The 13,737-nt window shown below is 33.0% G+C and overlaps 2 protein-coding genes across 6 annotated transcripts; both read right to left on the bottom strand.

Annotated features, from left to right (window-relative positions):
• Positions 1-3,546: 3,546 nt before the first annotated feature.
• LOC136270232 (uncharacterized) lies at positions 3,547-5,386 on the bottom strand. Of its 5 annotated transcripts, none has more exons than XM_066067230.1 (4): positions 5,220-5,386; positions 4,530-4,594; positions 4,307-4,401; positions 3,547-3,843 (listed from the first exon to the last, which is right to left on the bottom strand). In XM_066067230.1, the coding sequence occupies exons 2-4, from the start codon at positions 4,547-4,549 to the stop codon at positions 3,725-3,727; spliced, it is 234 nt and encodes a 77-aa protein (XP_065923302.1). In that variant the 5' UTR covers positions 4,550-4,594; positions 5,220-5,386; the 3' UTR covers positions 3,547-3,724. The 5 variants fall into 5 exon arrangements, with proteins under 5 accessions (XP_065923302.1, XP_065923300.1, XP_065923299.1 ...); XM_066067228.1 differs by lacking the exon at positions 5,220-5,386 and adding an exon at positions 4,807-4,907; XM_066067227.1 differs by lacking the exon at positions 5,220-5,386 and adding an exon at positions 4,755-4,883.
• Positions 5,387-9,070: 3,684 nt separating this feature from the next.
• LOC105325411 (peroxisomal membrane protein PEX13) lies at positions 9,071-11,767 on the bottom strand. Its single transcript, XM_034458203.2, has 4 exons — positions 11,622-11,767; positions 10,101-10,816; positions 9,849-9,971; positions 9,071-9,668 (listed from the first exon to the last, which is right to left on the bottom strand). Exons 1-4 carry the CDS (start codon positions 11,702-11,704, stop codon positions 9,214-9,216), a joined length of 1,377 nt encoding a protein of 458 aa, XP_034314094.2. The 5' UTR covers positions 11,705-11,767; the 3' UTR covers positions 9,071-9,213.
• Between the last annotated feature and the right edge of the window lie 1,970 nt (positions 11,768-13,737).

Below are 13,737 nucleotides of genomic sequence, written 5' to 3'. Positions count from 1 at the left end.
TAAGAAGCGCCCCCTTTCCCCTTACCATCGGCAAAAGCAAGGAGAACGGGGTGGACTCCGTGCCGTGGCTTGAAACGGTAACCCTCAGTTTGTTCGATGGATTTACTAATCAAAGATTCTGTTTTTCGGACATGATTTCACCAAAAAAGATTGATATATGCTAAGACAATGATTAAATATTTAAGATCCTTTTTTTAATTTTTTTAAAAGGGAAATGGGAAAATTGATGTAAAAAATAGTGAATTGCCAATGAGTACACTGTACTGGGTTTACTAGACTCGCTGGCAAGCAAAATACCCCTCGAACACCCCCCCCCCCCCCCTTAGAATTTTTTTTTCTGAATCCGCATGTGCACAATGTGAATGAGTTTCACAAATTCAAATATAGGGTACCGGTATATCAATATGATACTAAACTTAACCTATAATACACACATAGCATACATAGGCAGGCACGTACATGTAGCATCAGGGCAGGGGCCTGCCCCCCCCCCCCCCCCCCCCCACTTGTTCTCACAGCAAACACTTTTCTTTAATTGACTATATAAAAAGTGAATTAACATGAAGTTGCCCCCACCCCCACTTTTTGGGTGAGCATGTTAAAAAAATGTAAAAAGGTGAAAAGAAGGAAGTTCACATTAAAAATGAAATTGAAGATATAGTACGCTCTGTCCCTCCCCCGGATTAGGATTTTTACAAATTTTGAAAAGTTGTAATTAAATTTCCTTCTTTTTTCTTGTCAAGATGTTTTAATTTGGATGAGTCTGCCCCTCTCCCCCTTTCAAAAACGATGCCTGATAGGTGAGCATCCAAATGAATGCTCATGTAAAAAAATAATCAACGCGTGGAAAGGCATACGTACCTGGAAGATTACAGAATTTACATATACAAGGCATTAAATATAATATTGAAAATGCATTATACTATGAAACGTGACAACACCCCTTTCCCAAACAATATATGTGCCATTATTATATGGAATCAAAGTACTGAAAGTACTGATAGGCGGAAGCATGATTGCAAGTTGTCAATGTCATAGTGTTATTATAACTTTTTTCTTTTTAAGAATTAGTTTGATAACATAAAACACTATTCTAATATGTCAATTAAGGTATATACATGTAGTAAATGTGGAAATACTCTGTTACTGCACCAGATTAGTCTGGATCATGCCTTAAATAAAGATTCGATGAGAAGAGCAATTTAAACATCAAAACATTTATTTGGTGAAGTACATTTGTATAACAGTTGATACTTATATGCAAGCTGAAATTACAGATATACATTTTCATTTCTTATGCCGATTTATTAAAAATGTTCTCTTTTGACATCAAAATGATGAAAGAATATTATAGTATTATAATTTAGTAAACTGAACTTCTGAAACTGTAGTATTTTATTCTTAACAATAATGTTTCACAAAAATGCAGAAGTTATATTTGTACATCACTTGATTACAGTATTTTACAGAATCAAGTAGTATGTGTGTCACTTTGCTTACCTGAGAAGCAATAGCCATTGAGAAATCAGCTTCATAGAATAATACACAAAATATCTGGACAATGTGTTGTAAAAAAGGTATTTAACAAAGATTTTTAGATGTTTTCTTAATATATTCTCAAGTTTAACAGTAACAGGGTGATTTCAAAGTCATTTTATTTGTGGAGAATTGCAGTCCTCTAATTGATCCACAGATTGCAGTTCATATATTTTGTTGACAAATGTTTAAAACTTAGAATGTATTTACTTACTGTACTGTATACCAAACATATTTTACAAAGATTAAACATATATGCAAATGTTGAGAATTAAAATACAATGTAAAAGCCCGGTAATTTATGGATAACTATATATTGATATTCAATAATGTACAAATTATGTGTCCTTTACAATTGCTCCATGTTGTACTGTCAAATCACAGGTCTCTAGTATTGAAGACATTTGAACTTTTAACTTTTAAGTTTTTATTTTAATACTAATGGAATCTTCAAGAGAACTTCCACCATTACAGAACATAGACTTTCAAAGAATCCCTTTATGGCTGCATGCTGTAATGGTGTTTTTGGAAAGCGTGTAATCCTGGAGTGTGCCATTTGTGGAACAACAATTTCAATTCACTAGTGTTGTCTTGCATCCATTATACCAATGAAAACTGTCTTTTTCAGCAGGATATTCTAAAATGTGTTGATGAAAAATGAATAATGGATATGTTATCAAGCAATATTTCATTACAATATACTTGACCTCCAATAAAGAAAACATGGATTTAAAAAAAAATTAATCTATAAAATATTTTGAATTTATATGTATGTTACCTTAAATAATTTATTTTCAAAAGTAGACATGTATTTTGCAAAAAGAGATATATAAGAAGATCACACAATATGGATTATCAATAATTGTAAGGTTATTTTGGTATATTACATACAAGTAATGGAAAATAAAGTGATTGAACTGTAAATGAAAGTTAAATTTTTTTTCTCCAAAATTCTTCAGTTTTTAATTGCATTTAGTACAAGAATATTTACTATATTATTAAAGATATGACAACAAGATATCTGTGAGTCAATGCTCAGTAGTGATACCCCTGCTCTGATGTGTATACAAAAAAGCATAGTTAACATTACATGTAATGGGAAGTTGACATCAACTATTTTGAAAAATCAATCCTACCGAATGGCATGCCTTAACAAAGACTGAGTTAAAATTTCAAGCATCTGCGATTGTTGCCGAGATATCTTTGACAAAATTTGTGATATAGACAAACAGACACACAAGGGTAAAATAATATACCCCCTCTCCTTCTGAGCATGGGTATAATTAGTTCATACTTAAACAGGAAAACCACGGGGAATATCGTATTTAAATTTAGTTGTATTTACTAACCTTGAAAATGGCGTTTAGGCCATTAAGATGAGGATTCCAGCATATTTCAGATGCCCTGCTTCCATTTAGAAGTTGCAAACGTGCAATGTTTGTCCCTCTTTAAAAGTGCTGAACTGGGAAGCCAACACCGCATTTTTATAGCATCCGTCTTTTTCTTTATTTTGCTTGAATTTAGCTGTGCACCCAAATTTACCAACTCTCCCCGTCAGAGATGAAGAATGATGTTGGGCTCTCATTGTCTCCTCTTGTCAGTTAACGTTAATCAGTTTCTTGACATTCATCTGAAAGAACATATACATATAGAACAAATAGATATATGTTAGGTTATTATCTATAATCATTGTCAGGTATATAACCCAGCAGGCATTCTAACGTTGATTCAACGTTGAAACAACGTCATGCCTCAACGTTGAAATGACGTTGAATTTTGGTTGAATATGAAAGTTGAATGGACGTTGAAATTTTGACGTTGATTCAACGTTGATATCTGACGTTGTTTCAACGTTGATATAACGTCTTCTGACGTTGTTACAACGTTTAAATTTAGTTGATATTTGGTTGAAATGCTACAACTGTTTGACCTTGAACACTGATTTTTTTTCGCTAATTGCAGTGAATCATTTTGCCTCAAATTATTTTATGAACAACATGACACCAGAACAAATATCATTAATCAATTTATTCAAGAGAGAAACAGTTAAATAAATTGAAAGTATCACTTAAAATCACTGATGGATAACCTAGCTCACATCTGTAGCCAGCTTTTCACAAAAACATTAGTTTAAGAAGATGAAAAAGAGTAAAATCATTAGTTCTGGTCAAGTGAACGTGAAAAACAGTCAATCTCTTCTCCTTCTTCCACCTCCTCCCACACGCTCCGGGGCATATTTTAGGAATTTAGCCAAATCTTCATTGAATTTTGATTCTGTATACTGTGTATGAGATGTCAATACAGTTTCTGAAACAGACATAAAGGTGCTTTATAATATATGTTCCTCTGTATATATTTTTTTCTTTACATAAAGACAATTCAACCAAAATTGGATCCTTTGATCTGCTCCAGTGGCTTTTTCCTTGCAGATCACGGGATCTAATTTCAATTAGATTGCCATAAAGATAACACACCATTTTTAAATAGATGTATACTGTAGATTCCTAATTAAACACAAGGAATTAATATCCATGTAAAATTGCCAAAAGCACATCTCACGGATTTTATGATCTCCTATATGATAAAAATTATGTGTTCTAGCAATTTGATGCATTAAATAATTGAATCGCAAAATGAAGTAATCATGAAAAATGAGGAATCTACAGTACTCTGCGTCTGCACCAACTAATCAAATTATGTTTTAATTGTTTCAATCTACATGTACTACAAATGAGAAATTTGACAGTAGTAAAAATCAGAAACATTTTACCTTTTATAAGGAGGTAGAGTTGGGAGGAACCAAAAGCTTTCTTTCCCCGTTTTCCCTTCATGTTTAGACCAGCCATGTACGAGTTTGTCATAGTTCTGAAAATAAATTGAAATATGTCATACTTCAAATACTTAGTATTTCATATCACTCTGAATACAATGTCATACATTGATTTTTTCAATAAATGATCTTTAATTATTCAGTAACATCATTCTTTATTTACCTTAACATTGCTTTCTTCATGTGGTCAGTACCATCTGTACCTCCAATCTTTTGAAGCAAGAATTTCTGAAATGCAATTGTTCATTTTCATTCATACTTTCAGTTTGTAGTGTTACTGCAATATATAAATTTACATTACAAATATTTTTTGCATGTAAAGTGTGTGAAAAGATACTGAAGTAATAAGACCGTAACACACAAACGGAACTCAAAAAACTCGTATTACAAAACGGCTTCGATCAGTTGCCTGGGTACACTTATTGAGTATTAAAACTTGCATCGTTATGTTGGAGACCAAAGATCAACGACAACAATAAAATCCCAATTCTATTTATAGTTTCACTCTTCTGTTAACTTGTACGTAAATCGGAAATTCTCTTAGTTAACTCGTCCAAAGAGTCATTCGTGATACGTGTGAACTATCGTACATAACATTACTAACGTTAGTGGTGAAAAATAAAAATAAAAACACCACAAAAAACACCAAAAACTTAAAGACATTTTCAAGGCTAACAATACTTTGATATTATTAGACTAATGTAAGTTAGAGATCGATCAATTTTTACATGCATTCTCTGTTCGTTAGTGGTGAATTCAAAAACACGCGCCATGCGGTTAAGCATTTTTTTCTAGCTTGAAAAAAATAAAAACATTATACAACATGCATTATATAATTGAAAGAAACACTTACTTTACTATTTTAGAGGATGAAATCCAAAATGTCCTTGTATTAAAGGTCGATGTAGAATTTATAAATGCTGCTCCTCACGGTCTCAAGTTTGGAATGGCGTTCAAAATGGCTTCCCAGCTAGGATATCTTATCCCCAGCTGGACACTGGTTCTTTGTTTCAGTTGGCGCGGTAATTTGTTCGCGCCAGTAATTATTACTTGTCTGGCCAGCATGCGCTTTCAAGCTGAGCAGATATGGAGGATGTGCAATAGATCAATGGCTATCGCGCACCTTGCCGCATAATTTGTTTACATGCGCTAACTTTCGCCATAACTGAATTTATTTCACTATCAACAGTTTTATTCATTAACACTATATATATAAATGATTCATAAAGTTACTTAAATCATTTCAAGCTGTGTAGATATTGGGGGGGGGGGGGGGGGTTTACAAGATCAATGCCTATCGCGCGCTTTCCGCATACATGTAAATTCTTTACATGTGCGATTTTTTGCCATCACTGATGATGTTTTTTCACTTTTTATGCCCACAAATTACAGAATTCAATAATTACACGAAATTATGAAAAATACAATGTATGAGAAATTTGGTCGATATTGGTCAGAATATCTGACGTCTAACTAACGTTGAAAATTTGTCATGTTGATAACGTCTTTTTCTTCAACGTCGCACAACGTTGTATTTTGGTTGATCAACGTCGTCAACCATGATCAACGTATTTTCAACGTTGGTACAACGTCGTATGCCTGCTGGGTAATTGAGTCTTTTTGGAATTGCAATTAATCATGAACATGGTAGATCAAAGATATACTGGTATATAGTCCAAGTTCTCATGAATTGGAAATTTTAAAATTTAAAAACAAAAGATGCAGTCATCAGAATTATCATATAAATTATGATGTAGAGAAATTTCCATAGGAAATTTTAGTCACTCTCATTATAGAGTAATGATAAGGTAATTCTGAGATACAAGTAAATATAGTAGGTTAAAGGATAAATCATATTAATTTTTTTTTAAATGTTCAATTAAATATCTTTGCAATAGCCTATCTGAAATATTCATTATATCAACCATGAATTGTATCTTGTATGATACTTAAAAGCTATATTTGAGATATTTTTAGAGAAAATTCATTTGCATTATTCATGAGTCATTTTTAAACCAAGCTGAATATGGTAATTGTTTATAAGCAAAATGAATGAACCCTATATCATACAGCGCAGTTCGTAACATATTATAAAATCACCATATGAACATATAGATCTGCAAAGATGTCACAAAATATTAAAGGTTTAAAAAAAGGAAATGTTATCTTCCTTTATATTCGATTCCATTGTGCTAAATTTTAATCTTTAAAGATATCCTGTAGGCCTCACCTTGTACAGTATTCATAACAAAAGACCGACGTTTCAGAATTATCGATGAATGCCTAACACAAACAATATAAATTCTTTCATAAAATTTATGTACTTATCAGAGATTTCTCTGATTCTAACCCCCGCTTTTATATTGTGACATGTCTCCTCCGCACGTCACAATATACAAGCGGGGATTAAGAATGTACCAGCTCCTCGATCAAGATTATTGTAACATGAAAATCTAAAATGATGAGGCAAACGTTTATACAATGAGAAATAACACATTAATTACCTAACTTACCTTACGTATGTCGAAGATGGACAGTCACTGGTTGTTCTCAACGTGCGTTTGTTGACAAAAATTTTTACACTGCATAACATTGTCTGAGATTACTACGCGAAACGTTGGTATGTTTACAAATAATTTATAAGCATTGTATCATTCTATTAATCTTTTTAAAAAGATTTATACACACCCTTGTTTTTTTGTTGTTTTTTTTTAAAAAGCATTCATTACCTGTTTCCCTATCAATTTTTCCTTCTGTACTCATAAACACGCAATTTCAAATTGAACTATTTTTCCCTCGGAATTTCATCTACAGGCATCTGACTCCGTGCTTATCCCTTGTTTATGTCGCATACCATCGCAAGAGTTATCGTTCGTTCCTGTACTATCAAATACGTAAATCTGCCACTTGCTATCTTTGCTATAGGCATTTTCAATGATAAAAGCGATGAAGTAAAAATTTAGAGACATACCTCAGTTCTATTATCAGAAACGATGTTTAAACGGGGGTGAAACAGTGGGGGGGGGGGGGGGGGGTATAGAGTTGTGTGCCCTTAGTTTAAATAACATCCGATAGTTTACCATGAAAAAGGGCAGGAATTTGACCTATGACGTAGAAGGTCATGAAAGCAATTGCAATAGGCGCTTCCGCCTAAAAATCGCTATATAACCAAAGATCATAAAAGAAGAAGGGAAATAAAGTATTGCACAGAACTTTTACTTAAACAAAATATTCTAAAGTTTTTCAGGAAGAAAAGTTGCCACTGGAACCTTGTTAGAAACACATACTTCCACACATCTTTAACCACAAAAATCGTTCAGATGGAATAGTTGTAGTAAACCAGGATCCGCTGCCATAAATAATTCTTCTAAAAAGTCCATAAGCTGATAACAGACTTTAATACATCAACATTTTATACTGTCAGATATAATTTTTGATTTTTTAAAATCTCCCTCTCTCTCTGAGTCTCTCTCTCTCTCTTTCTCTCAAAACATTAACATCAAGCAGCAATGCATTATTACTGGGGGGAAATGAATCAAGAAAAACTAAAAATTTTATAATTGAATTTTAAAATTCAAGCATTAATTCCAATACCTTTAGGGATTTTTTCTGCATTTCTTGCTATATCATTTTTAAAATATAACAGTGTTAAATTAAAGTACAAAACAAATACAAATGTATGCATAAAATCAAGTGATTTCCATACAAGGACATTTAATTCAGCTTTTACTAAATTGTGATGTCCAAACTGTGTAAGAAATTATTTTCTTCCTCTAAGAAATGAAACCATTATGAAGTAAAATGAGGATGCAAGTCTTTCATAATCTTATTTTTATTTTAAATTTACAAATAAATCACATGCTGATTTTTAATTGACAAGCAATTTCCCTAACCCTTTACATACGTTCTCTTAAAATTCATTTCCCTCATTTATACAGCATATAAAAAATCACTTGCATTTTGTATAATTGTTTTTTAGCCATAAAAAATCACATATCAAAAGTTCTGATTCTACAATTATATCAATTCAATATTTTTTTCTTTTTAAATAATATTTCACAAATATTAACTTCAGTTTTTTAGGAAATTTGCCTATAATTATAGTATAACCTAGACTTAAGAAACAAGATATATATGTTATGAGTAGATCTACCATACTTTTTTTTATTTTTTTGCAATGTAAAATGAAATTTTAAATTGTAATGCTAGAGATCACCCATTTCAGTTTTTGCAATAATATGGTTAAACTCGATCAGTTGGAAACATTATCCTGAAATTCAATTACTTTATTTCTGAAGTGATTTTAAAATAATATAAATCCCTATCCCAGATAATACCACACTTTCTAGAAAAGAAAAGCAATCCGAGTTCTCCTCACTTCACATCACAAGAAATGAGATACAACAACTATAAACAGCCAAGAGAGATAACTGTAATTAAACTAGTGGCAGAGAAAGGAAATACATGTAAATTATATGAATGAAAGTGAGGCTGGATTTCAAGGATTATCATATAAATGATTGTATACAAAAAGGACTTCACAATAGAATTGGAAATGTTCAGCTCATAAATCTAAATTATTTATTATGATTTAAATTCAATATAAAAGGATCTTACTAGCATATTCAACATGCACTTTGCATCCCTAAGGAAACAATTTAAAAACACTGTTGTACATAAAATATATATCTGCTTTTTTCCTGATTCAATTTTCCATTACTTATGAGAAAAATCAATACCATGTACACAGTACACATACCATCAATAAATTATGTCAGTTGTAATCCTATCTAATCTGATTGTTTGATCAGTTATCACAATTATGGCAGTAATACCCAACACCAAACTTAATTTATTAGGTTATCCTCATTGGCATCCAAAATATCCTTTGCATTCAAATTTTCTGGTTGCCTTACTGAATTGTTCTGGGAATTAGAATCAATTGGAAATGCATCCTCTAGATTAGCAAAGGATGTACTGTTTTCTGAAGTTGAATTGAAGTTGTCCATACATGGTGCACTAGCCACTGGTTTGACTTGTCCATTGTTCACACTCTCTGACTTATCACATGATTTCTTACAACAGGTGCTTGTTCCGGACACCATGTCTGGAGCAGAGGCACTGTTGACTGAGCTTAATGTTGGGGTCTGTGCAGGATCTGTTGCATTACCAGGGGAAGACTGTTGTTGGTGTTTTGTGCCTCTCTTCTTTCCGAGCACCTTTACATAGTTTCCAGGAATAATTCCAACTTTCTGTCCATCCACAGATGCCAAAAGCCAGCCTCTCATTCGTGGTTGAATTTCTAAAACATTGCAAACACACACTGCTTAGTACATGTGATATAAATTTTGAATTTTTTTAATTTTAATTTTTGAATCAACATTACTGTGCATTTTGGTTCATGTTATTATGTGAGCTGCCTTTTAAACTTGTTATCACCACTGAGGGTGAATACAAATCAATACTGATATCAGGTACATACCTTTTGGTGCTACTTTGATAAGCTGTCCTGCTTTGAAAGAAAGCTCTTCCTCACTGTTCCCATTAAAATCATACTCTGCCCTGGCAACAAAATGGTCATCTTCTCCAGAAGCCCAGGCTTTCACTAATCAAAGAGAGGTGCTTTTAATATAAATCTAATCAAAATATCAATGAAACTCTTGTAATTCTAAATACTAAATAATTGTCATAAACATTGTTTTGTTATGTATGTTTAATTTTTCATAATAATTACCAGAAGGTCCACTCAAGCTGGATATCATCCTCCAGATGAGCCAGGGTCCTCCCATAATGACTCCAAAGAACAGCATTATAGGCCATGTGCTCTTCTTGGGAGCTCCCCCTTCATCAGGAAGCTGACTTAACACATCAGATGCCTTTGACCAAGCTTCTTCCGCATAACCTTGGGGCCTCAGTCGTAACAACACCAATAGTTTACGGTATAGATACTTCAGAAATCGAAATACTGCAAAAGCCGACAATACTTGACCAATCTGGGATTTAAGGCGAGTGAAATTATCAGCGACACCTACAACTGCTCGGAACGAGTTGTACATGGCCTGAAATGTGGAATCCAACATCATGCTAACAGAGGTGAAGGCATTGACTATACTTTCAATGGACTGGAATGCAGGCCTAGAGCTTTCCTCTGCCAGTCTGGCAATGCTGTTTTGATTGAAATCATCACCATAACCCATTCTGTTATATCCCCCCATTCCCCCATAACCCATAGATCCATAACTGCTGTAAGGACTGTAGCCATATCCACCCATTCCTCCATAACTACTATAGGGAGAATAACTACCGGTACTGTATCCCCCGTATGGTGATGATAAGCGACTTCCCATGCCAGTTTGTGTCGGACGGGAGGGTATCGGGGGAGGATTCCCCGGGCCTGATGCACCTGGGACACAGCATGGTGGCAGGCTCTCTGTACCTCCTATAGGAGGACTGTAAGTGTAAAGTATAAAAGTTATCATATAAATAATCTTATACACATAGCATATCAATAGTAGTAAAATATTGCTTGAGATCAAATTATTTTATTGACAATTCATGATTTACATAATGCAAATTGTTTCATAATATTAACTATGATGCTGTTTATTAGCACAATATATTGATACATGTATACAATTTAGCGATGTTTAAATTATCGAATAAATTTGTTGGAACATATCAATCCTAGTAAAAATGTGAATTGTGTTATACAAAAATAATCTAGTATTTATACTATTTTATCATCTAAAATGTACACTTAACATTAATATATATTAATCAGTTATAATTCCCCATTCTATAATATCCCCTAAATATTATGCTTTAACTTGGAACAATTTTACAACAATTTATAATCTCTTTAATTCAATAGAAATGTTTTGAGTACTTGAACAACATGAAAATATTGACCATGTAGATAGTCGTATAGTGATAGTTATCTTTGTAGGGTTATAAATTAGAACGGTTCGAGTTTCTTCTGGTCAAGTTTTAAAGCTTTTAATTTTGACAAAATAAAGTTGGCATCATACCCTTATTTCTATGTATACAATCTTTATATCCAAATTCCTATTTCTTTGTTATTCATTATGCGCATCAATGTTACTTGTCATTCGAACTTTGACCAACCATGTTGCCATGAACCAAGCTCATTCACAATTTCAACAATCATTGCATTGTATTTTCAATAGACTAACAAGTTGGGAATTTTGATTAGATCTAACTTATGTTAACAAACTGACTGTTAGATGATGCATACCCTGACATGTTATTTGCTGGTAAGCTTCCAGAATTTTGATAGTTTATCCCTGCTCTTTCCCATGGTTTTGTTGGAGCAGCCATGAACTTCCGTTTGTTATTTTGGTAGCTCGTACAGAAATATTTCGAGTCATCTGCGTAATTTTTTTTTGGGGGGGGGGGGGGGGGGGGGCTGGTGTTGTATCTCTCAGACTTTTTACATCTTAATCTTTATCAGATGGTTAATTTTAACTAGACTTAACACACATTTCCAAAGTACATGTAAAAGTTATCACTTAAACCAAATGAACAGTAATTAATACCTTTTTTGAACTTGACTTCCCAATGTATTTATAAGATAAAGTAGGATCAGGAGGGGCTCCATTGGGATTCAAATTTTATAATGGAAATGCAAACAGAGAGAGAAAAATTTCCATTATGATTAAAATCTTCTTATACAGAACAGAGAGACGAGAGAATAAGAACTTAAGTTTCCATGGAAATAGGATTTTATACAAAAGATTTCGTTCTTTTTTGCTGTGGCCCCTAATTTTTTTAAAGAAATGTAAAGAATATGAAATAATATGGATGCGAAATAATCTTGAATATTTTATTTATCTCTTGGGACTACATTCTCCAATTTTGCATTTACCTAGAAATAAATTGGAAAATGTTTCTGAAAAGATATAGACTTGATTGAACATGTAAAATAAGTGTAAAAAAAAAAATCATTCTAAAGCGAAGAAGTTTCAAGTTTTTATTCAATAACCCACAGATGAGATATCTCAGTCATTTTTTTGGTTCGGGTGGGGAGGGTTGTGGGGATTAAAGCATTCATTAATGGACGATTTTGAAATTGATACTGAAGTAAGCTAGTTTGAAGATGTTCTTTTTTTTTCCAAAGTGTCATGTCGTAAATTTTGAATTTATCGGGTGGCAGTAAATACAAAATTGTAAATTTTGTATTTACTGCCACCTGGTAGTTGTCATGTTGAAAATGTTGTACATGTTTTTACTGCCACCCGGTAAATTCAAAATTAACAACAGGACAAAAGACTGAGTGGAAGAGATTAGGAAGAAAACACAAGTTGGATGACCTGGATGAAAAAAGTTACCTAAATCGGAATGTATTCAGACTCCTGTAAATATTCTACTCAATGACAGGAAGATACAAGTGTATAATTATTTGCGAAATAGTTATGCAAAAAGGGTACGTTTTTGAAAGGTTTCACGGCCTTTGATGTTAGAAAATAAGCTAACAACGAATTGAAATCTCTGTAATATGGAACTTACTTATTTTCCCCATTCCTCCTATAATTATATATGAAAACTCAGAACTAGAACCCATTTCGCCAGTCCTTTCTTACAATGAAGATAGTTTTAAGGTTCTAGTAGGTGAATAAGAAAAAGACCACAATTGGGTAATACAATACTTTTCTTTTGCAGAAAATGATGACTTATTTTGGTAAAATAAAAGATGTGCGTCATTCAAAAATCACCCGTGGAGGAAAATTTTCACATTCTTGATGTTTAGTTACATGTATTCCGGAAGAGAATTTTTAAAACTCATACACAATGCTGTAAATACATGGTTATTTAATTGTATACGTATACTATATAATTATAGCCAGTGTCCAAGCATTCGTCTTGACTTAGGCACATATGAAGAGATTTAAGTAACAAAAGTACATGTAGATTATGAGAGCGCACCTAAAACAAACAAACATGCAGTTGTGAACATATCCAATGATGTCAAACAATAACTTGTCCGGAACCATCTCATCCTGTAACCAATGGACAGTATTAGCGCGAGTCATGGATGACGATCGGACGACTGATTCACTGCCCTGTACTTTGGTGATGAAACGTCATCCTCCCCCGTCATCCTTAAACCTGACAGGGTCATCTGTAGCTGCAATATAGAATGTAACCCTCTCCGACTTTTTTTTAACTGACATTCCCTCCTCCCCATAAAAAAAACAAAAACAAAAAAAAAAATCGGAAGAGTGAGGTATATTATTGCAGCTATACATATAGGTCATCTTCTGAATCTGATGGGGAGTCGTTGTATGTCAACTGTCAATCCTGACCAAACTTTAAACTGAGCGTAAATTATATATTCAACACTTTAAATTTTT

This window comes from Magallana gigas, chromosome 7, assembly GCF_963853765.1.
Source record: "Magallana gigas chromosome 7, xbMagGiga1.1, whole genome shotgun sequence".
Lineage (NCBI taxonomy): Eukaryota > Metazoa > Mollusca > Bivalvia > Ostreida > Ostreidae > Magallana > Magallana gigas.
This window is presented reverse-complemented; position numbering and strand designations above follow the sequence as displayed.